General features: G+C 42.1%; 1 protein-coding gene across 5 annotated transcripts in view; it reads right to left on the bottom strand.

Annotated features, from left to right (window-relative positions):
* Window positions 1-25,403, bottom strand: part of klhl32 (kelch-like family member 32) — a 66,495-nt gene that overhangs the window by 37,011 nt on the left and 4,081 nt on the right. For 4 of the 5 annotated variants that reach the window (XM_039805157.1, XM_039805158.1, XM_039805154.1 and 1 more), the window contains exons 3-4: window positions 21,920-22,103; window positions 1,442-1,549 (exon numbers count right to left, since the gene is read on the bottom strand). In XM_039805157.1, the coding sequence (XP_039661091.1) occupies window positions 1,442-1,549; window positions 21,920-22,103 (292 nt within the window). The remainder of the gene's footprint in view (window positions 1-1,441; window positions 1,550-21,919; window positions 22,104-25,403) is intronic. The other variant, XM_039805156.1, reaches the window with a different exon arrangement.

Raw genomic sequence — 25,403 nt, 5'->3', positions numbered from 1 at the left:
GTGCGGTGTAGCAGCTGCAGATGTTGTTGGGCGTTGCTGGCGAATACGGCTTTGCTCCAAAGTGTGAGCGCGGCTAAGGTGGTAAAACAAGTTTGCGGTAGTGTTGGTGGGGACGACGGTCAGACTTATAAAATCCCAAAAACTGCCAGACTGACTTTTCCTGTTTTATCAACAATTTCCTCGCTCGCTGCGGCACTGACTTTCCACTTATCGCTACACGCCGCCGGTTCTGTTATTGTAGAATCCAACACAAGACAGCGATGTGGCGCAACCAAACATGATACTGTTACATGATTGGCTGTTAGAGTGTCACTCCCTACGTTGCTAGGTTACCAGAGAGTGCCTTTGTTCATGCAACCAAACTTGCTTCGCAACTTCTGGTTTCTTCCGAAGAAGAAAAACAAGTTATCGAACGTTTTATCGACCGCATTTTCTATTGATATTGATTACGTGTCTATCGCGATACATATCGTTATCGTTTTATCGCCCAGCCCTACTAGAGACAAAATACTATATTGAAGAAAACTGCTGATTTTCATTCCTTCTTGTTTACCTTATGTAAAAATTGGTATGCTATACGATCTATATTTTTTCCTTAAATAAACTGTTGAGTAGTGTCAAGTCACTCAAATTGTTCAAACTGTAAAGATGAAAAAGTTTGTAATTTCTGTATTGGTGTTTGATGCTAGTGTTTTTACCCTCAGTGTGTTCTGAGTGACAGTGTGTGTTATCTCACTGAGGACTGTTCATAGTGTCTGGCTGCACTGAGCCTGTTTTGAGACGTGTGTTAAGAGTTGTGTTGCTGTGAATGAGTTTTGCAGGTGACGTGAACTGTTTAGCTCAGGTGACTGTTGGTAGTGCAGACTGTAGTTTGAGTTTTGCACATGTGACTCCAGTTGTGCCCACTGTCGTTTAGCAATCGGAAAAAACTGTAATATGCAACTCAATTTTATACAGTACATGTAGTAGGGGGTCCCTATTCTTTTTAAGATAAGGGGTCCTTGGCCTAAAAAACATTGAAGACCCCTGTTCTAAAGTGATCATACCATCTACTTGAGTATTTCCATTTTAGACTTATATTCAACTGCATTCTTTAGAGGTAAATGCTGCATGTTCTGCTCTCATAGTAAAATATCTAGTTACTTAAAGGTTCCATATCATGTTCATTTTCAGGTTCATACTTGTATTTTAGCTATTTTTTTTTTTTTTTGTTCAAATTATCTCCCCCTGAACCAGCACTAAAATTAGAATGTTTTTACACATGAATGCATCCATAATGATTGAATAAAAAATCTTTAATAATTCTCAAGGATGCATCACTGCCACTGCTGGCAACATGCAAGTTAGCATATCATGTTATAAGCTGGCTGTTGTTAGCTGATGGACATAATATACTCTTTTCTGTGTCTGTTCAGCTGTGGTGTCTATTGCTCAGACTCACCTGTCCAGTGTAGGCGAAGTCCAAAGCGTGCTTCAGTCCTACGCTGGTCACTCCTTGCAGAGTCACTTCGTCTGCCTCACTCTCCACCATGCACAAGCTGAACATAGCCTGATGACACACAAACATGGAGGTTAGCTGAGGAAACACCACCACAGAAAGACTTAGAAAAAGTGTCTGAGTGCTCAAAAGTGCTCAAACAAATCATGAAGGTGCTCTTTGGAAGGGGGACACAAAAGTTCAAAAGAGAAAAAAAGGTCTAAGGCACCCTTCTTGCTATTTTTTTTAAATAGCCTTTATTGATATGTTTATTATTCATATCGATATCTAGTACATTGGAAATAGAACTAGGCAGCAACCCAAGCGTAGCGGCACTAACGGCCCTTTTCAAGGTGTGTTTCTACAGATTTTGACATCAAATAAAATTTAAATAAAAGCTTTTTTAAAAATGTTTGCAATGTTTGTCTCTTTTGAACCACCACAGAGATATTTTATTTTGCATTTTCTGAAACAAACTGTGCCATGGAACACTACATTAAAAACAAATCACAGACATTGATGGTAAAATTCAATCCTGCTTTGTTCTTCCACTCCTTCAATGTTGACTCTCTGATCTCTGACTCTGACTCTCTGAGTCTGATCATATTATATCTCTAAGTTGTCACAGCAATAACAGACTGAGAAATCGGTTTTGTTAGTATGCGTGCGTGGTGACAAAACAGCATCATAGTTAATCAAAACCGGCCAGATGCAACATTCTGTATTGATTTGCCGGCCTTGGCCCCGGAGGTCAGCAGAAATAAATAGCACAATCAGTACTTTCTGTTATACAGCCTCTTGGTCTTCCTCTCCCTCTGACACACACACACACACACACACACACACACACACACACACACACACACACACACACACACACACACACACACACACACACACACACACACACACACACGTGCACTTCACAAGCCACATGAGATCAAAGCAGTGGATGCAGCGTCTGCAGTCTGGCCCTGCTGTGCGTAAGTCCAGCTTACTGCTCGCTAATCAAAGCTATTGACTGGTGTCACACCATGAGGGGATGACATGATTCATTGATCAGCAGAGAGTGTGGAGGGGAAGAGGGAGATGACGGGTCAAATCCTGGCCACGAGGAAGATCAACTCTACCTGTCTTCTCAATTATCAGGGACAGCAAGGTTATCAAGCTTTTAGGGTTATAGTTTATATTTATCCTCTGGATTGTAATGGGAAAAAAGACATCGTAAATTGATTTTGAAAGTAAATCTAGCTGCTGTAGAATATTTCTTTCCCCACAGTTCCCTTTCCTCGGGATAGTGATCTAGCTAACTTGCAATTTCACATATCTTTTTAATCACTGCAGCAGTTTGTAGCACAGTCACTCCACACACTCCACACTATATCTCTACTCAAAGACTGCTGTAGAACAGCATTAGAAGCTTCCAAGGCCCTCAGGCTAGTTAGCGTATCTCTCTCTGTCATGAAAGCAACATTCATACCTCCCAAAACTCAGCTAACTATTTTTTTTCTTTTAAAATGCAAAAAAAAACGTTTTTCCATAACTTGTTTATTTTTATTTTAATAATATTGCTTTTAACTGTTTGACTGACAGTATTAATCCGTCAAAACTCCTTAGTGTTGGTTTAACGGTTAATCATTAACATCCCTACCCCTATCATAACAAGAAAAAAAGCAACGTTTACAATGGTTCAGAATTTTCTATTTGGAAGAATAGAATTAACACAAAGAGTGCGTTAACCCAGACAGACTCGTGAAGACGGAGCTCTATGCTAGGCTTACACATTTTGTAAGCTCTCTTTCCCCGGGAAATCTTCCTTATTTGAACTGTGTTCAAAACTCATCCAATTCTCCCTGATTCATAGCTCCCATGAACTTTAACCAGGCACCGACCCCTTCCTCTGGCGAACTGCCCCTCTGTATTTTGAGGGTGATGTGAAAGACAGAGTCGACTTAAGGCCACGCTGAGTTTTAACCAAGGCCTCAAGGGCGTAAATCTGATCTAACAGTAGGGGGGGACAATAAACATAAAATTTCTGAAGAGCAATTTTTGAAGGGGACACAAATAATACAACCTCAATTTTACTGGTAGAGGACATGTGTACACAGAGGAAAGTCTTAATACTATCATTAGTGTAGCATGGAGACTGTACCATTATCCTTCTTTTCAGTGTTTCTCTTGATTCAATAAAAAAGCTGACTAAATTGACCAAAATATTCTTCTTTAAAACCATGTATTTATTTTTAAGTTGTTTATAATCAAGCCAGAAAAATACTTTAAACCGTAATGACATATTTTGAAAAAGTGTCCCCATATAAAAGAAATACAATGCTTTTGTACACTTGTTAAATTAGCTGATAATAATGTAAATTAAAGCTGCGAGCAGCAATGGACGGGCCCTCGCGCCTCTGAGCGCGTTGGTGTTACCGGCGGACGCCGCTCCTTGCGACCGTGCATTTGCGCGGCACTCAGACACCGCAAATCGTCACAAATGAAAAGGGAAGTCCCCGCCGAGTTCAACGATACCTCACACAAGACTCTACGTCATACGGTTCATTAGCTGTGAAAGGGGGCGTGGCTTATGCATAGGGGGCGGGTCAAACCATCACCAATTAAAATGAAATCTCAAATCTCTAGGAGGAGTTCGTTAAAGTATAGCACCTTGACTTTTAGGCCTACTTCCTGTTGCTACTAGGGGGCGCTATGACTTTAAGTAAATATTGGCCTTTATTTGTCCTCAGGGTTGGAGTCTTATGAATCGTGAAAAGTTTCGAGGTAATCGGACAACGAAACCCTTAAAGTGATTGTTCGGAGTAATTTCACCCTAGGGTCCTTTGCACCATGACCTCGAGCCAAACACCCCCCCAGAAGCTTTTTTCACCTGGGTCGAACATTGGGAGCGTTAGCGTAGCGTAGCGTTATCAGCTGAATAGCTTAGCGCAGGGGCTAATGGATCCGTAGTTCTTAACATTACCTAATACGTCCGAAATGATACCAAACGTCTACAGTAGTACAAATAGGTTATGCACTCATAAACGATGGATTGTAAAATTTGGTAAGTAACCAGAAGTTTATGTAAATAACACTTGCCTGCTGGCTTCTGCTCTCTGCTGCTGCTGCTGCTGTTACTACCGGGCAGTAAGAGTGCTTAGGGACATCTACAAATTACAACACCGAAAAGAGATGCAACAAAAATATTTATTAATTTAATGATTAAATAAGGTAATGTCTCCAAACTTACCTCAATTATTACTTGTCTCCTGTTAGTTATACTACAGCACTTACTTTAAAAAATAAGTTAAATTAAAAAATATTTTTGTTGCATCTCTTTTCGGTGTTGTAATTTGTAGATGTCCCTAAGTACTCGTCTTACAGCAGCAACAACAACAGCAGAGAGCAGAAGCCAGCAGGCAAGTGTTATTTACATAACCTTCTGGTGTACTTACAAACTTTACAATCCATCGTTTTATGAGTGCATAACCTATTTGTACTACTGTAGACGTTTGGTATCATTTCGGGCATTATTAGTGGGGTAATGTTAAGAGACACTTCGGATCCATTAGCCTCTGCGCTAAGCTATTCAGCGGCTAACGCTACTCTACGCTACTCTACGCTACTCTACGCTAACTCTCCCAATGTTAGACCCAGGTGAAAAAAGCTTCTGGGGGGGGTGTTTGGCTCGAGGTCATGGTGCAAAGGACCCTAGGGTGAAATTACTCCGAACCATCACTTTAAAATTCGTAAATTTTCACCAGACTTGATGCGACCGCCAAATTTGGTGAGTTTTTGAATATGATAAGCCCCTCAAAAAGCCAATTCATTTGACGGGAAAAGAATAGAAAGAAAGAAAGAAACAATAATTCCTTCAGTTTCAATAGGGCCTTTGCCGCTGTCGGCGCTCGGGCCCTAATTAGTGAGCCACTGGTAAAGCTCATCTGCTAACCCTGATAGCCACCTCCAAAAATATGAACTATGCTCAACACACTTACCTGAGACTCTCCACCTGACTGTCCCTGGTCTCCCTGTCCCTGTTCTTTCTGTCTCCTTTGCCTGTGACATAGTGAACTTAGTATTTCCATAAGCACCCATTCTTATAAAGATGTTACCAAATTGTCTTGATATGAGGACTTATTGTACTTACTTGGCGTTTTGGTGTAGGCCTACTGAAAAAGGATCTTATGTCTGTTATTCTTTCCTCTGTCATTTTATGTGGGCAACAACAACACCAATCTTTAGCTAACGTCAGATGTGTGAATATGAGTTAGGTTTATAGATTCACCACGTCATATTATAATTCCAAAATGATCTTGCGTCCTCCACATAAACAGCCTTGAACCGCCTACTTACTAGCTACATTCCTGTCACTACCGATCTGACTGTGACTGTGAGTCTAGCGCAGATCCTACAGCATGCAGTGGACCAAACCACTGTGAGGCAAGGGAGGGGGGACTAAAAATGTTTCTAAACTTAAAAAGCATTTTTTGGGGTTTGTATTGTTTTACTACTTACACAGATATTTTAAGTATACATCATTATGTTATTTACAATACACAGCATTGTTTTAATGATATTTCTAGGGGGGGACAACCCTTAGATGGGGGTCCTGACCCCCCCGACCCCCCTGGGATTTACGCCCTTACAAGGCCTGCACATCTCTCCTCAGAGCTCGGCCTTGTTGATTCACCACTGCGCTAATTAAAAATCCACTGGTCCACCGAGCAGAGGATGGCATGTGGCTAAACCTGGGGCGTGATGGTGGTTAAACTGTGGTCAGCGTGCACACAAGCGTTAAACAGGCGGAAAGTAAAAAGGAGAGTGAGAGAGAAACTGCTTATGCATGTTTGCTTCTGTGTTAGCGTTTGTTTGTGTGTGAGTGAGTGGAGAGATTGAGAGTGTTCGCAGGGCTGGTCGCCTCCGGCAGGCATGCTCCTGACCTTGGTGGAGGAGCTGGGGGAGCTGTTGATGACGGATGGTTCCTCTGACTTGGCATATAGATCCAGCACACGCAGGGACACACTGAGCCACAGAGCCCCGCTCACTGCAGTCCTTTCACATGATGCTGCAGTGGGTGTGCAGCGCTGCAGTTGGCCTGACCTGCCAGCAGAATTTATGTGTTTCTGCATGGTGTGATTATACCAGAGAGGCCTTTGATATAGTGGCATGTGTGACATCACTCTCCGCTATGAGCGCCGTCCAGCAGAGAGCCACGAACTTAGCTTTTCCATAAATTGTTGTTTTTGATTTTAATAACATTGCTTTTAAAGGTTCCATGGCATGAAAATTTCACTTGATGAGGTTTTTTAACATTAATATGCGTTCCCCCAGCCTGCCTATGGTCCCCCAGTGGCTAGAAATGGTGATAGGTGTAAACCGAGCCCTGGGTATCCTGCTCTTCCTTTGAGAAGAGGCAGTTGGTCAAGGCCACACCCCCCCCTCCACCTTGCCCCCCCTCTCTCCTCCTCAATAGCTACAGACACAGAAATGGCACATCCTAAGGAAAGCTCATTGTGGGACTGGCTCTACTAGTGGCTGTAATTCTGCTCTAATTCTAATTTCGGGTAAGACACTTCAGATACAGTATTAGGGGACCACTAAGGTCTATATAAAAGAGACTTCAGATACAGTATTAGGGGACCACTAAGGTCTATATAAAAGAGACTTCAGATACAGTATTAGGGGACCACTAAGGTCTATATAAAAGAGACTTCAGATACAGTATTAGGGACCACTAAGGTCTATATAAAAGAGACTTCAGATACAGTATTAGAGGACCACTAAGGTCTATATAAAAGAGACTTCAGATACAGTATTAGGGGACCACTAAGGTCTATATAATAGCATCCAAAGAGCACCATGTCATGGGACCTTTAACTGTTTGACTGATAGTATTAATCCGTCAAAAATCCTTAGTGTTGGTTAAATGGTTAATCATTAACAACCCTACTCCTATCATAACAAGAAAAAAAGCAACGTTTAAGGGTTCAGAATTTTCTATTTGGAAAAATAGAATTACCTTTGAAATCAGTGAAAACACAAAGAGTGCGTTAACCCAGACAGACTCATGAAGACGGATCTCTATGCTAGGGTTACACATTTTGTAATCTCTCTTTCCCCGGGAAATCTTCCTTGTTTGAACTGTGTGAAATGTAATGCCCTGATTAAACAGGACCCTTTTTTACATCCTCACACGGGGATAGAAATCAAATAAAAGGGGTATAAACACATGGACCACACATGTAGTCTACCTATTGAAATGTACTAGGGAATTGAGAAAAACGATTTGTGAGCATAATAGTTGGATCAGAAATAGGGATGAGAGGTCTCCTGTAGCCAGACACTTTAATTCTGCTGGCCATGGAGTTTATATGCTACAGTTCTTGGGTACTGAAGTGAGGAAATAGGCAGAAGAGAGGCCTACTGGATACATCACTTACAGATTCAGTATCCTTGGGGATAATTGATGAATTGCTGCTGTTGTTTTTGATGAATACAGATTATTGAATGTTGTATATGTATTTATATTTTCTATGGTGGCTCTGCACATGTGTGTGATGTTCATGCATGTATTTTCTTGTTGCGAGAGTGCTATTCAATTAGTCTCTTTTCTTGTTTGTTACAAAAACAAAATGTGATATTTTTTTCTTACCAGTAATGATCTTTGGATATTTGAATTTCTATGCAGGTCCTGAACATGATGAGTGTACATATGGACATACATGCATAATCTATTGTCAGTGTGCAAATTAATTGGTCACTTATCTGCAAAAAACTGAATATATTATATTTCTTTCTATGACTTGAATGAACGTCTAGCTATTTGTTGTGCTAACGGCTAGTTAGCCTGTCTGCAGTGAGGTGACGTTGATCCCTCAGGATTTTTGCCTCCTTGGAATTCTATTCTATCTTTTGGCAGCAGTGACGGACTATCCACAGCTTGCTAACACAAGCAGGAGCATCTGCAAGTGTTGACTTCTGAAGTGCAAGTGAAGAGGGATCGTTTTTTTGGAGAGGGCCTCCATCAACATTGCTACTAGCTAAACTAGCAAGCTACCCGATGCCCCCCCCCTCAGCTGTATGCCTGGCTGTGACTCGTGCCTCCTGTTCAGCCAGAACATAGTGGAACTTGAAGCCAGAATAAAATAGCAACTCTCCACCAGATCAAGGTAAATGAACAGTTCCTTGACACCATTATCCCCTCACACACACACTAACGTCGGATGTCTTGATTCCACTCTGCCCTGCACTACTCTCACTCCACCACGCGCTAATACAACCTCTGTCCCTGTTGTCTCTCCTCGGCCTCTGCCGAGAACCAAGCCAGCTCTGCTGACCAGCTCCACCCCACACCAGCCTGAGCCATGCCGTATAAGCAAGCACCACAGCAGGCGGACAGGACAACGCTCAGGCCCAGCCCAACCTCGACTGGAAAATCGCTACACCATTCTGATGGACGATGAGGAGTTCCCTCTGCTCTGTGGAAACCCTTCTCTGTCACGTCCCCATGCCGCTCATCCTGGTCCATCCACACAGTTGGCGCGCCCTCACTCGTGCCCCCCCTCGTGCCCCCCCTCGGACTCAACAACTTCCACCCTGGTCATCGGAAGTTCCATGGTCAGAGACCTCTACATTTCCCCTTCACCTAGCGGTCCCTCCAAGGTCTACTGCTTCCCTGGTGCCAAGGTCCGTGACATCACAAACTTCCAAGCATCCTCGCCTGCCACGCTAAGGTCGACAACATCATCGTGCATGTGGGCATAAACGACATCAGAGAGAGACGTCGATAGCACTCCAGAAAGACTTCACCACTCTCAACACCACCCTGATGGGCACAGGAAAACGGATCGTCATCTATGGGCCTCTACCTACCTACAGAAAGGGTGCTGAAAGATGGTCCAGACTGTTCTGGCTCCACACCTGGCTGAAACCCCACTGCGCTTCCCTGAGCATTCCCTATGTCGACAACTTCAACTTGTTCTTGGAAAGGCCCAGCCTGCTGAAGCATGATGGTCTCCACCCAAACCGACATGGAGCCAGGCTGCTATATGACAACATAACGACCACACTGAAAGGTAAGTATTCACATTCTGTGGAAAATATCACAGATTCATGCCCCCCAGGTATTGATCCTAATGGCACTTTACAAGTGATTGGATCTGAAAATGTTTTCTGCAGGGTAACATGTAGTACTAGTACTATTCCAGTTATAATCAACAATAGACCATACAAAATGGTGAATCCCCTAAGTAATAAGAAGTTAACTGCAAACATAGTCAATTTAGCATCCATTCCCCGTCAGCCACAGCCTGTCCCAAAAAATGAGACGGTGTCTGTTCCTCGACTCAGATCAGTTAAATCAAAGGTAACCAAAAGAGGGTCAATACTTAACAACCTAATTGGAATTAAAACTACCACTGCAATGATAGAACAGGATAGGAAAATTAGATGTGGACTATTAAATATCAGATCTCTGTCTTCTAAAGCAGTACTAGTAAACAAATTGATATCAGATAATCAAATTGATCTATTCTGTCTTACTGAAACATGGCTGGGCCATGAAGAATATGTTAGTCTAAATGAAGCCACTCCTCCCAGTCATATTAATACTCAAATTCCTAGAGGCTCAGGCCAAGGAGGGGGAGTTGCAGCCATATTTGATTCAAGCCTGTTAATTTATCCTAAACCTAAACTAAATTATAACTCGTTTGAAAGCCTTGTTCTTAATCTTCAACATCCAACATGGAAAACAGTACAGCCAATTATATTTGTTGTTGTCTACCGAGCACCAGGTCCATATTCTGATTTTTTTTATCGGAAATCTCTGAGTTTTTATCATGTGTAGTCCTTAAATCAGACAAAGTACTTATTGTAGGTGATTTTAATATCCATATGGACGTTGACAACAACAGCCTCAGTATTGCTTTCAACTCACTACTAGATTCAATTGGTTTTAGTAAGAGTGTGCATAAGGCCACCCACTGTTTTAACCACACCCTCGACCTTGTGCTGGCATATGGCATCAAAATTGAAGATGTAATAGTATTCCCGCAGAATCCTTTATTATCAGTCCACTTCTTAATAACTTTTGAATTCTTAATACCCGACTATACAAAATTAGATAAAAAGTTCTACACTAGATGCCTATCTGACAGTGCTATAGCTAAATTTAAGGAAGATATTCCAACAGCACTAAACTCATTACTGTGCTTTAATAAAACAGAGGGCCTTTATGTAACTTTAGTCCCTCTCAAATTGATAATTTTGTAGACGGTGCTACGGCCTGCCTACGGACAACGTTAGACTATGTTGGTTCCCTCAAAAAGAAGATGATGAAGCAAAGGAAACTAGCACCTTGGTATAACTCCCAAACTCGTAAATTAAAGCAAATCTTGCGAAAACTTGAAAGTAAATGGCGTTCAACCAAACTGGAAGAATCTCGCTTAGATTGGCAAGACAGTCTGAAAACCTATAGGAAGGCCCTAAAGAAAGGCCAGATCAGACTATTATTCATTACTGATAGAAGAAAATAAGAACAACCCAAGGTTTCTTTTCAGCACTGTAGCCCGGCTGACAGATAGTCACAGCTCTACTGAGCCATTTATTCCTCTAGCTCTGAGTAGTGATGACTTCATATGCTTCTTTAATGATAAAATTAAAACAATTAGAGATACTATTCATCACCTCTTGTCCTCAACCTCTAACGGTTCACCTTTAAATGACAGACTGCTAGAAAGAACGACTAGACCTGACATATACTTAAACTGCTTTTATCCTATAGACCTTCAACAACTAATGTTAAAGGTCTCTTCAGCTAAGCCATCTACCTGTCTCTTAGACCCCATCCCAACGAGGCTACTTAAAGAAGCGTTACCAGTGGTTAACACTTCATTACTAGATATGATCAATATGTCTCTATTGACAAGTTATGTACCGCAGTCATTTAAAGTAGCTGTGATAAAACCTCTTCTGAAAAAAACCACCCTCGATCCTGAGGTCTTAGCAAACTATAGACCTATATCTAACCTTCCCTTTCTCTCCAAGATCCTTGAGAAGGTAGTTGCCAATCAGTTATGTGGTTTTCTACATAGCAATAGCTTATTTGAGGACTTTCAGTCAGGATTTAGAAAGCATCATAGCACAGAGACGGCACTGGTGGAAATTACTAACGACCTTCTAAGTGCTTCAGACAAAGGACTTGTCTCCGTACTTGTCTTACTAGATCTTAGTGCTGCATTGGACATTATTGACCATACCATCCTGTTACAGAGATTGGAACATTTAGTTGGCATTAAAGGAATTGCACTAAGCTGGTTTAAGTCCTATTTCTCTGACCAATCTCAATTTGTTAATGTTTGGTTTGGTTTATTTATGGATATAGAAAGACAACAAGGGGATCCAAGGGATAACATGTAAAAGCGAAAAACACTTTTTTCCAACATGGTCCCTGATGTAAGAGAACTGGACATACAACACATGCAAACACATACAGTCCTAAGGTTAAAACAATAAAAAATAAAACTACACATCAAAAAAACAGCTAAAACACCATGAACTACAAAACAATAAATTTCCCTGTTCCCAATCTAGATTTTATTTCCCCCTAATTATCTATTTTATTCCATAAGTAGGCCCTAACTTTATGTCTAAAATCCCTTTTCGTTACTGCCATTTTGATATGAAGTGGAAGACTATTCCATAAAATAATTCCTGTATAAAAAAAGGATTTTCTGGCTTCACTATTCACACATGGCACCTTACATGAACGAACACTGGCCCTAGTCTCATGGGCATGTTGAGTATGTACCATTAAAATCTGAAATCCCAAATACTTTGGGGCTACACCATTAATAATACTGTACATATGATTGAGTTTAAGTTGTTCAACCCTAATGTTAACAATAAATCCTCCAGGCACGCTAAAGTTAGCCATGGCGTTCCACAAGGCTCAGTGCTTGGACCAATTCTATTCTCCTTATATATGCTTCCTCTAGGCAATATTATTAGGAAACACTCAATTAACTTTCACTGTTATGCAGATGACACCCAATTATACTTATCAATCAAGCCAGACGAAACCAGTCAGTTAGCTAAACTTCAAGTATGCATTAAAGATATAAAATCATAGATGGCCTAAAATTTTCTGATGTTAAACTCAAACAAAACTGAAGTTATTGTGCTGGGCCCTAAACACCTCCGAACCTCATTATCCGAAGATATAATTACTCTGGATGGCATTGCCCTGGCCTCCAGCACTACTGTCAGAAATCTAGGAGTTATTTTTGATCTGGATATATCCTTTAACACCCACTTAAAACAAACCTCAAGAACAGCCTTTTTTCACCTTCGTAACATTGCTCCGGTTAGGGAGAGTTCTAGCCCGACCAGGCACCTCTCTTTAACCTGCCTCTCTTTGTCATGCTATTATAATTCTAGACTGCCGGGGAAGTTCCTTCCTTCCTATGACACAATGAGCTGCTCTCTCCTCTCTCTTTTCATTTGTTTCCTTTTATGTGCATCCTCGTCCCAGAAATGCTTGTTACTAACCTAGCTCTGGGGAGTTTACTCGTCTTACTAGTCCTTATGTTTCTTCTTCGCCCAGAACATCACATTGGAATAGGGTGACACCAAGATCTGGGTCTTGGATGCAGCTGTTGCTGTGGACCTGCTACACCCTACTACGCTCTGCGATTCCCTGCAATGTCCGGCTGTGTCCTGCTGCGTCCTGCCGCGTCCATTGCATCCACCCATGCTCTGCTGTGCCCCACTACATCCTGTAACGCCCTGCTGTGCCCGGCTATGACATGAACTACTACGACTACCATTGTAGTCACTGTTCCATTATCTCTATTGTGACTATTACGCCACTGTTCATCACACCCCCAACCGGCACCGCCTACCAAGAGTCTGGGTCTGCCGAGGTTTCTTCCTAAAAGGGAGTTTTTCCTCGCCACTGTCGCAATAGCCACTGCTAATGCTTGCTCTTGGGGGAATTACTGGAATTGTTGGGGCTTTGGAAATTATAGTGTGGTCTAGACCTACTCTATCTGTAAAGTGTCTCGAGATAACCCTTGTTATGATTTGATACTATAAATAAAATTGAATTAAAAACTGAATATCCCATATTGTAGAAAGTGAGATTTCCATGTCTTTTTTTATTATAAAGCAGGTGGAGGAGTTATATAAATTTTGTCCCACTAGAACACTGCCTCCCAGAATGCAGAGTTACTGGTGGTACCTAGAGTCTCTAAAGTAGAATGGGAGCTAGAGCCTTCAGTTATCAGGCTCCTCTCCTATGGAACCAGCTCCGGATCTGGGTCTGGGGCAGAAACTGTCACCTCATTCAAGAATGAACTTAAAACTCTCCTATTTGATAAAGCTTATAGTTAGAGTGAGGAGTTGCAGTGTTCACCTAACTGGCCCAACTGCTTCTCTTCATAATTGTTAGATTAATAATACATAACAAAGTAGAGGGAGGCAGGCCAGCCAAGCCAGATCCGGCAGGGGGAGAGTTCTAAGCCCGAAAAAGCTACCTCTCCTTATGACCTGTCTCTCTAGTTACCTGTTATAGTTACCTTTATTAGTCCTAGACTGCCGGGGACTTCCTTCCTTTGACACACTGAGCTGCTCTCCTCTCCTTTCTATTACTGTTTCTATTACTGTTACTATTACTATTACTATTTGTGTGCAGCCCGTCCCAGAAATGCTTGTTACTAATCCTAGCTTCTGGGGAGTTTACCCCCGAGTCCTTATGCCTTTTTCCCCCAGCGTATTTCCTTGGAGAACGTTGGCACCAAGACCCTGGTTGCAGCTGTCGCTGGTCCTGCTGCATTCCTGCTGAGCTCAGCGATGCCCTGCAATGTCATGCTGCGCCCTGCTGAACCCTGCAGCTTCCCCGCTACATCCAGTCACTGTTCCATTATTAATGTGACTACTATCCCACTGTTCATCACACCCCCAACCGCTCGTCAGACACCGCCACCAAGAGCCTGGGTCGCATGAGGTTTCTTCCCAAGAGGGAGTTTTTCCTCGCCACTGTCGCGACTGCTTGCTCTTGAGGGAATTACTGGAATTGTTGGAATTGTTGGGGCTTTGTAAATTATAGAGTGTGGTCTAGACCTACTCTATCTGTAAAGTGTCTCGAGATAACTTATGTTATGATTTGATACTATAAATAAAATTGAATTGAATTGAATGTGAATAAATACTGGGGAAGTATCAAAACGCTCACTTTAAAGAGAAATGCACACAGCCCTTATTAAGAAACCTTTAAACGAGCCGTCAGGACTTCCATACCGTTGTGATGTCACAACTATACTATATATAGGTAGTAAGTGCTGCTAAGGGCAGTTAGAGACAGTCATTCCCCGGCTGCAATCACGATGCAGTAGACCAGGAGATGCTGACCAATCAGAGCAGAGTGGGATTTTTCGGGAGGGGGGCTTAATAGGACAGGTGCTACAACAAAGTGTTTCAGACAGAGGGTAAATACAGGTACATTCAGGCAAACAGTATGAAAGAAATAATGTGGGTCTTTTTACTTTCAAGAATGTAAACATGTTCAAATAGAAACCAAAAATATAAGTATGAACCTGAAAATGAGCATAACATGGGACCTTTGAATACTGCAATGAAAACCAGTTGGCAGAAGTGTAAAATGAGTATACCGGAGGCCTAATACTCTTTTAGCCGGAGCTCCACTTTTATTGAACACATGCCGTTAGCCAGTATATTCACACAAGCCTCGCGATAACATTCCAGACTATGGCGAGATCTCACTCATTATCTGTGATACCGTAAAACCCATAGTAATGAACAGGCACATAACACATCATTATATGACATCTCCCTTTTTTTTTTACTAATAACATCAACATTAATTAAAACTGAAAATTGACGCAACTGATCTTATAGGCACACAAACCAAAACATACTGGTCTCTTTTCAATGTGGCCTAAATACTGCAGTGGTACTGTTATTTATAACTGTTCTTTAACTCAAATTACCACATTAATTTCAGTCACCAGAATTTACCGTAAACAACATTATCAACATTAGTGGCAATATTCATTCTCCCACTGTCCCTAAACCCCTCCTAGACCGTCACTTGTCTACAGGTTAAGCCTGGTGACTGGTTTGCAAACTCGTCCCGACCTGGTCACAGTCTGATTGGGAACAGGGTTCAAGGATGCTGCCTCACTCTGACTGACAGGAGCAGTCTCTAACATGGTAGCACTGTCAGAGTGGGTGCCTGTCTCTGTCACCTCACAGGGCACTGCTGATGTCGGCTACAGAACTGGCCTAGGTTGAAGGTGGCGGCGATTCCGCCGCAGCACAGCTCCCTGTTGCATTTTGGGGTGATCTTGGGGTGCTGCTGTTACTCAAGATCACTGCAGGTGAAGACCACAACTTTTCGTGATCCAACTTTGAGAATACAACATCTCCTGGCTGCAGGGCAGGCAAGGGTCTGGCTCCATGACTGGCGATTGAAGTAGTGGGCCTGTTTTGCCTTTTCATGTCGGTCCTTTTCTTTCACAGCTGCTAAGCTAGGCCATTTTGGAGTAAGATTCTTCTCCAAAGAGGGGAGTGTGGTCCTTATTCGCCTCCCCATCAGCAACTCGGCTGGACTAAAGCCTGTGGTGGAGCAGGGAGTGGACCTATAGCTCATTAGAGCCATCACAGGATCTTCCTGTTTGAGGATTTTCTTAGCAATCTGCACAGCTCTCTCTGCGTGTCCATTGCCTTGCGGGTGATGGGGGCTAGAAGTGCAATGTTTGAAGTCTAGCTGCCTGGCTAATTCTTGGAACTCTGCACTAGAGAACTGGGGACCATTATCACTCACTACTTCGTCAGGAATGCCAAACCTTGCGAAGACTGTTTTTAGCTTTTGGATGACTTGTCCAGCCGTTTTCGAGGTCAGATGCAAAATCTCGATGAATCTGGAGTAGTAATCTGAAATCACCAGGTAGTTTTTGCGTTCCTGCTCACAGAGATCAATTGCAACTCTCTTCCAGGCTCGCTCAGGCAGTGGTGTGGAGATGAGAGTTTTTTTTTGTTGTGTTCTTTTTAGCTCACAACACCGCTGGCATGATGTCACAAGTTTGTTTATCTCTGAGAAGTCCAGGCCACCACACAGATGAGGATGCTCTCTCTCTGCATTTAATCAGGCCCTGTTGTCCTTCATGGATTTTGAGAAGAATCTTACCTCTCATTGACTTAGGCACAACGATCCTGCTTCCTCTTAGAAGCAGCCCGTTGTATTCAGACAACTCTGATTTAACTTGGACATAAGCTCTTGCATCCATAGCCACTTTGCTTATGTGTTCAGGCCATCCTCTCCTTACGAGCGTCATGATCGACAGCAGTTCTTTGTCAGCTGCTGTTGCTGTTCTGATTTCTTCCATTTTGCTAGTAGATGCAGGAATCCCTTCCACCACGCTAGCAACGTAGCACGCCACGTCATTGTGTGTGTCGGTCTCTACACCTGTGCTGGCCAGTGGGCTGCGTGACAGTATGTCAGCGACGATGAGGGTTTTCCCTGGAGTGTACTACGCGACTGGGTTGAATCTCATGAGCCTCATTAGCAGACGCTGGCAACGCAGAGGTACATCGTCCAGGCTGCGGCTGTTGATGAGGGGTACGAGCAGCTTCTGATCCGTTACGAGTTTGAACCGCTCTAGTCCATTTCTGTGTCTGTAGCTATTGAGGAGGAGAGAGGGGGGGGCAAGGTGGAGGGTGGGGGTGTGGCCTTGACCAACTGCCACTTTGCTCATTTGAAAGCCATGATGTCTCTCTCTCATGGTTGGGCCAAATTCTCGGGGCGGGCAAAGCAGACAAAGGGGAGGTAACCTTATGACCTCATAAGGAGGAGATTCCTGATTGGTCCATCTGAGCTTTCATTTTCTCAAAGGCAGAGCAGGATACCCAGGGCTCGGTTTACACCTATCACCATTTCTAGCCACTGGGGGACCATACCAACCATTGGAGAGACATCTAACCAGACTGTAAGGAATGATAAATGCTGGCTACTCAGTCTACAATCTATATTTTTGAGGACACTTAATCGGGATGAAAAAAACAAAAACATGATGGGAACAAAGGAACATGATGAATCCTGAGGATACGCTATGTAAGTTTTGTAACTAACTTGATGTGGTCACGCATCTTACAAAAGAGGGGGGTGGGGGGGGTCTGCAGTCTCAGAGGGTGAGGGGATTTATTTTACTTTTTAGGTTTTTGTCACACCTTGCTCAGAGCTAACAGTTCAACCTTTGCTACAGATTTGTCAGCAAAATCCGGTAGGGTACTCGAGACACGTATGCGTTTCAATTTTGGAGATGGCTGAGCTTTCAATCCTTTCAGTTAACATCAGGGGGCTAAACGGGCCAATCAAACGAGCTAAATTCCTGGACTATTTAAGAAGGAAAAACATAGACGTGGCGCTTATACAAGAGTCACACCTACGTAAAAGAGATATACTATCGTCTACAAAATAAATACTTTAAGGATGCTGCTTCATCTAGTGATGACACCAAAACCAAGGGCTCCATTGTGCTGCTGTCACAGAGATGCACACTCACTGTAGAAAAAAGTAGTAAAGACTCTTAAGGCAAGATATCATATATATGTACTACGATAAGGAGTAGGAAAATAGCTTTCGTTTCAGTATAGGCACTGGCTGCATATGATGAAAGCTTTTTCCCACACCTAATCAATGAATTGCTTTCTCTTAATGATTATTCATTAATTATAGGGGGAGACATGAATGCGGTAATAGATTTAAATCAGGATAGATCAGGGGTCAACCATACGAAAGCCCAAAAACACATATCGGACATGTTCAATGCAGTTGTGGAATCCCACGAGCTTACAGATATATGGAGGATGCACAATCCTACTAGGAAGGATTACACCTTTTTTTCCACACGTCACCTCACCCACTCCTGCATTGATTACTTTTTATGCTCCAGTGTACTTAAGACAATGTTCCACACAATAGCAATAAAACCAGCAATCCTGTCTGATGTGATAACCACATTCTGTTGTGATATGTAGTAAGATCTAGAAGGTGGCAATTTAATAATTCCCTTCTCCAAAACACAGATTTTGATACAGAGTTTAAAGCCAAACTGGCGGAGTTTATATCAATCAACACTGGCTCAGTTTCGGACCCAGAGTACATCTGGCAAGCCACTAAAGGATTTATTAGAGACTTTACATCTTCCTTTGCGGTAAATTTTAAGAAAAATTGAGAGACAAGGATTACGGAGTTGGAAGAACGTTGTAAATCGTTAGAGCAGTCTCTAAAGATGTGTTTTTCTAAATCTACACATACTCTTTTGATCACAAACCGAGCAGAGCTAAATGATTTACTAAGAAGGAGAGCTGAATTCATAATGCACAGAGTGAAAAATTACTATTTTAATAGTTGTAAACCAAGCAAATTGCTAGCTCTGAAATTAAAACAAAGTGAGTCCAGAGCTACTGTCAACAGCATCTGCACGGACCGAGGTATCTCAACAAATCCTAAAGATATCACCTCTATTTTCCAATCCTTTTTATTCAAAGTTGTATGAATTTTCCTGCAATCCAGACCCAGCACAGTGCCAAAAGTTCCTGAAAGAGCTAAACCTGCCCATAGGCTCGGGAAGTAGGGATGCTGGAGGTGCTGCAGCACCCCCTGTTGGTTCAGCAGCACCCCCTGTTGGCAAACTGCGATCAAGCCCGGATTACCCAATGGGCATTAATCATTATGGGCACGGGCCCAGGGGCCCATGCGCCCATGCACACTTGGGGCCCATGCGCACTTGGGGCCCAAGCGAAGTCTTGATAATTGTCCAATCAGAATAAAATAAAAGTTGTTTACAAAAAATGAAGTCTTGTGATTGTGTGTTTTATAAGTCAGTATGATGACTGGACAGGTAATGATTGGGAGAAGGCTGCATGCACTGTGTAGATTGGCTAACGGTAAAGGTGGGTGGGCATAGAGCAGGTTGTTTACATCGTACCGATTCAAGATCAGTTTTCTAAGAACGAGTTGAGATTGAAAGAGTGGAATCAATTTGTAACTGATCCCCGGTCAGATTGGGTTGTATCAGCGAGTGAAAGGGTGGAAAAGGAAGAGAAAGAAGCGGATGCTATAAAAAATGTTTTGCTGTTTGTTGCCCTGAGTTCGCTGTGCAGTACGCACTGTCAGCTCAGCTGTAGCCTACCTCATGTAGGGGAGGGGAGAGGTAGAGGTAGTAGAGTACCTGGTGGTCTGGGGTGGGGGTGGGCAAGGGTTTTTAGTTCCTGTTCCATTGTATTTATTTGTTCGATATGTTGTTGTTTGTTCAAAAAATATAAAACAAATAAAAAAATTGATCATAAAAAAAAACAAAAAAAACAGTTGGCATGAAATAAATATTTGTACCTGCAGATATCTGGAAAGAAAATCCAATTTAGGGTTGGGGCACTGAATGTAGTACTGAATGTCTTTCCAATTATGGGTCAGCTTCAGATTACTTTCAGGGGAGTCTAATACAGAATGCTATACAGCAAATTTCCCTCGTGAACCAACTTACAGTATCACGTTATCAAATCAGGCTACATTGGAAGGCCCAGAGGACTGATCAGCAACAAGTCATATGGTGAAAATACTGTACAGTCCATCTTAAAATAGCATTGTCTTCATAAAGAGGTGAAAGCAATAATAGAGTTCTATGTAGTGCAGGTAGTACATACAGCGTGAAATTATTCTTTGAGACAATAATAGCTTTTGAAATGAGTTCTGTCTTGACTGCAGGGCTAGAAGGAAATGTCTCTGTGTGACAAAAAGCAAGGAGAGATTTAGTGTGTGTGTGTGTGTGTGTGTGTGTGTGTGTGTGTGTGTGTGAGTGTGTGTGTGTGTGTGTGTGTGTGTGCGTGTGCTGATGGAGGTGTGTAATGTGGGTGTCACTCTCAGAGTTTTCTCCGAGACGTCTTAGTAATGTGATGGCATTGGAAGAGGCAAGTGACACATTCAGGACAAGTCTCAGGTAAACAACTCACGCTTGGTCAGGTATTTCATTACAATCAGTCATGTCTGCTGGGCTAGATAATGTGCTATAATCACGGATGCTACTTGTGTGTCTGAGTGTGAAAGAAAGAGGCAGAGAGAGAGAACAGTCACTTTTCATCTCCTCAGTAAATGAGCTAAATGAAACCCAGCAGTGGAGTCAGATGACAAACCGATGATAATGTTGTTAAGCCCCTACAGAGGAACAGGGGACCAGAGTGAGTTTTCTTGCGCACTGTAGCAGGCTGATCTAATAATCCTAGTGCTGGAACAACAGTGTTGCTCGGCCCAGCTGGGACTTGAAAGAGCGGCATTTAAAAACGGAGCCGAAGAACAAAAGTGAAGAGGACGGACAAAAGGAGGAGAGGAGTGTGACTCGCCCACCCTCAACTCTCTGCAGAGAGAAGTAAAAATAACCTACACACACAGGAGGAGTAATCCCTGGGCAACTTGGACATATTTAATCTGCCTCTCATTTTCAAGAGGGATTAATTTCTATTTCCTAATCTGCTCAATCTCCCTAAATCAAATCTCATCTGTGCACTATTCCCTGCAGTCCATCTCAGCAAATCTCCTGGCCGGCTGTCTGACAGCGTGAGTCTACCTATAGCTACCTCTGGGGCTTGACTTGAATCAGACTGAAGCCTTCAGCAAGAGACCAGCAAACACTTGGGCTCAATTCAGATGGGGTGAAGAATAATTTGCTGTAGCACTTTTAATCATGTGCTTCATATTTTGTACAATCTCTATACATGTAGACCTACGGAAGAGTTCTGAGTTTAAAGTCAAAATTCTGAGAAAAAAAATTTTGAATTCTGACTTTATTCTCAGAATTCTGAGATTTAACTTTTTTCCAGACTTTAATCTCAGAATGCTGATTTTAAACTCAGAATTCTGACTTTAAACTCAGAACTCAATACATTTTTTCACATGTGGCCCTAATCCTCTTCCGTTCAAACCTGACAATATTCATGGTCTTAATTTTAGTTTTTTAAATTGATATTTTCCAAGACTTTTTATTCTTGGCAGCATGGCAGAGCCCCTGATACAACATTTAGACCATTGTGGAAGCCTATAGAGCCACAATTATAATCTGCGCTTGGAGCTTGGAGTTGGCAGGGTAACACAGTTACAACACAGTTTTAACCAGCTCTGAAGATGGTTATGCAACATGTTACTGTCACCTCTATCACATCAGCAGCAGGCTGCACTGCATGCCTGCTTTTTATAGAATGGCAAATATCAGCTTGATAAGTGTGCAATCCTTTACATCAGTCTTACCATTGTCCATACAAAACAAAGGAGGTGTGTGTTTAATTACAAATCCGGATAATCTTCCTGTTCAACTACAAACGCTCATTTGTAAAACATAACATACAATTTTCGGGTATAGAATATGGTCCAGGACTCACCCTGAAGTAATCACTGCACGCTGCCAGGACGGCTTTGTGGGCGTGGAACTTCTGCTCACCGGCGACCAGGGTGACGTCACACAGCAAGCCATCCTTCCTCTGCTGGTTGAGGGCAGAGAGGACTGAGTCCTGGTGGGACTTTGACTGACAGAGCCTCTGTCCTGTCAGCATCTCCCTACTACTGCTACACACACACACAAACACACACACATGCACACACACAAGATATGTTGTTAAACTGGAGTTGGACTTGTAGATGAGACAAAGCTCTGGTTCTATTGATGTCAGTGATGATAATAATAACAATATTCCAACTGCTACTTGTGCTACACAATTACTATCACCACTCCTACTATTGTTATTTCACTCCTGCTGGTCTGAAACGACTACCACAACTACTACTACTAGAGTTTAACCCTTTAACACACACAATCTTCCCTTCTGGAGAGAGGCTGCATAAATTGAAAGAAATTGACTCATTTTGTTAATAACTTTGTTGCAGTGAATTTGGACTGGATTACATTTTCAAGGATTCTATTGCATTTTGGGACCGCTAGACTACTTTGATGGTACAGCAAGAAGGCACTACATTTTTGGGGATGGCAGGGTCGGTCGGAACACCAATTTGGTTCAGACTGAAATAGACTTAACAATTATTGGATGAACTGCCATGAAATGTGGTTAATTTGTGCTAATTAGTAAATGTTAGCATGCTTACACAATAATCTAAGATGGTGACCTGAACATTGTATTTGCTAAACGCTAGCATTAGCATTGTCATTTTGAGCTTGTGGACCATACTAGCATTAGCTCAAAGTACCTAAAGAGCATGAGTACAGCCTTATCAGAGCTGCTAGCTCTTCTTTTTAAGATTACAGTCGTGTAGTCCTCAGCTCCTTCTAACTAATATATTTATGAGTAATCTTTTTGAAAATGACAGTTTAATCTAAAGATACAAATTTTACCTGTTCACATTAATGTTTTCCTAGCAGTAGCAGTCTGTGAAAGTTGTACATAGTGCTATCACTAGCATGGAGAGAATAGTTGGGGGGACACATTACTGTAATACAAGTCCTTTCTTTTATTTCTAAGAACAAGGTGTATAAGAAACTATGCATGTTAATAATTTTAATTATATTTTTTCATATTTGAATTAAATGCACTGTAAACAAGCGACAACCTGTCCATGATAATCCATTAGTTGCAACTTACAGATGCGGCCATTATATTCTAAATGCTGCTGTCTACCAGGACGCTTGCTCTGTCACCTTCATGGTGATGATGTGTAAGACAGAGGAAATAATGGGTGTGTGTGGGAGGGTGTGTGTGCACACTATGGGCCAGAGGTAGGATGAATGATGAGTCAGGCTGTTTGTTTGCTGGTTGGACTCTGTCGGAGGGAGCCAAGGGAGAACAGGACAAAATTGTCGTGCTGGATGAGAGGAAGGGGAAATTAAAAGGATTTAGCAACTCAGAGAGAGAGAGAAGCTCTATGAGGAATTTGAGGAGGGGGGAAACCTTCGATGTCCTTGATGATATTGAATACATGAAAATATAATGATCAAAATATCACTTCATTAGTTTGAAGCTGTAGACTATGATGTACACATTTAAAGGGCTACTCCAGCGATTAAAGGTGCTCTAAGCGATGTTGGGTGACGGCACTTCTTGTTGACGTTCAAAGTATTTTCAAACAAAACGAGGCTAGCTCGCCCCTCCCTCCTCCTCATCCCGTCCCCCTCCCTTCCGCGCACTAACCCCCCAACCCCCAACCCCCATCCTTCTTGTCGGTTATTGGCTGGAATGCTGGAAGACTGTTTGTTATGTGACCGCGTTTTTTTTATAGTGTGTTCAGGGGTAAGGCAGCTAGTAGATAGTGAAGAGATGTATGCTGTATGTGACAAAACATGTTGTACCTTAAACAAACGTGTGACATCGCTTAGAGCACCTTTAAGTATGGTACTTTCATAAAACTAGTTGATTCACAAGATGCAGATTGAAGAAAGAAAGAATGGTCAAAATTGAGATAGTTTACACATAGTGCAACCAATAGATACTTGAACATCTTTTTACTAGACTATCCTTGCCTGTGTCTTTCAAATTCCATGCACCCAATTTATACCAAAGTTAGTCAGTTAAATAATTGTGGTCAAGCTCAAAGCAAAATCATCTGAAGTCTTGATCCTTCAGAGCCACAGAATAAATAATTTAACAACAATTTTCACAGGCTGAATAGTACTCCTCTTAACTAGAAAACTGACCTTGATCTATAAAATTTTGAATTTTAAGCAGCGAGCATTGCTGTCTGTCACAGTGTCTTTTTCATACTACCTCTGGGGAGATGTTTAAAAGCCTGCATATGCTGGCTGACAAAAAAACAACCACAAGTTGACCCTGCTAAGTGTTCCCTGTGTAGCCAAAACCCTAATATTAATTAATTAATCTCATGAATCTGTGCCATAGAGCTCCACTGTTGCACCATTGCACTGGGTAACATGATTCGTCATCACGACAAACATGGGCACTGTAGTTTATTTTGAGTATATCCCACATACACCGTTCTGCTGCTGTAAATACTCACATGTGCAATGCACTATATATTCTTGACTACAAAGGGTTGGAATATTTGGATGGAGTACAAAGTGGATTACAAAGGGTCGGGACATTTTCTGAAAAATTTCCAAGATAAGTTAACTTTGAAATCTTTGCACAACTTAAATTTAAACTTATATAATAGTGAATTTATTTGGGAATGGATACCCATAAAAAAGCAGTGCTTGGTCTTATGGCATGTCTTGGTTAAAAGTATTACTGTCCAGAATAAGTTAAAGCTATAGTGCGAAGTTTCGGTCGCCCCCATGAGGAGTTCAACACTGTCAACACGTCCACATGGTACAAGCCTTACGTGATCGCGCCCCCATCCCTCCTCGATGCAGTTGCTAGCAGCTGTTGAGGACACGGAGGATTAAAAAAACATGATGGACTCTTCAGAAGAGGTCATTATCTTCACATGAGTTTCTGCGCGGGAAAGTCGCCGGACGCCACAATCTTCTGAACATAGTCATACTGAGAAATCCAGAGAGAGTTGTGTGGAGCTGATAGTCTTAATTAGCTTTGTAGCAACTCGTTTGGCAATTGCTCGAATGTAACGGACGTTCATTAATATGAAAAAAGTTACGCACTGAAGCTTTAAGTACTCCCTTAGAAAGGCGGACACTTCAGAGTTGGGCTGGCATTAGTACATGACACTACATGGTGGTTGACTTGTATTATATTAAACCTAATTATCTTCTATCAAGATTCAATAAATGCTTCTGCATACAGGAAGTCATTATAGTTTCCTGAACCTTTTTCAGTCTCTGAGTCAATCAGTTTCCCAGATTTCTTCATCAATGCCTATTTTATTGAATTGCAACAGCACTCTTTCATCACATGTACAGATCAGTTGCCATTATCCCATTAAACAGGAATTCGGTAAATGTAC

Source organism: Perca fluviatilis, chromosome 7 (assembly GCF_010015445.1).
Source record: "Perca fluviatilis chromosome 7, GENO_Pfluv_1.0, whole genome shotgun sequence".
NCBI lineage: Eukaryota > Metazoa > Chordata > Actinopteri > Perciformes > Percidae > Perca > Perca fluviatilis.
This window is presented reverse-complemented; position numbering and strand designations above follow the sequence as displayed.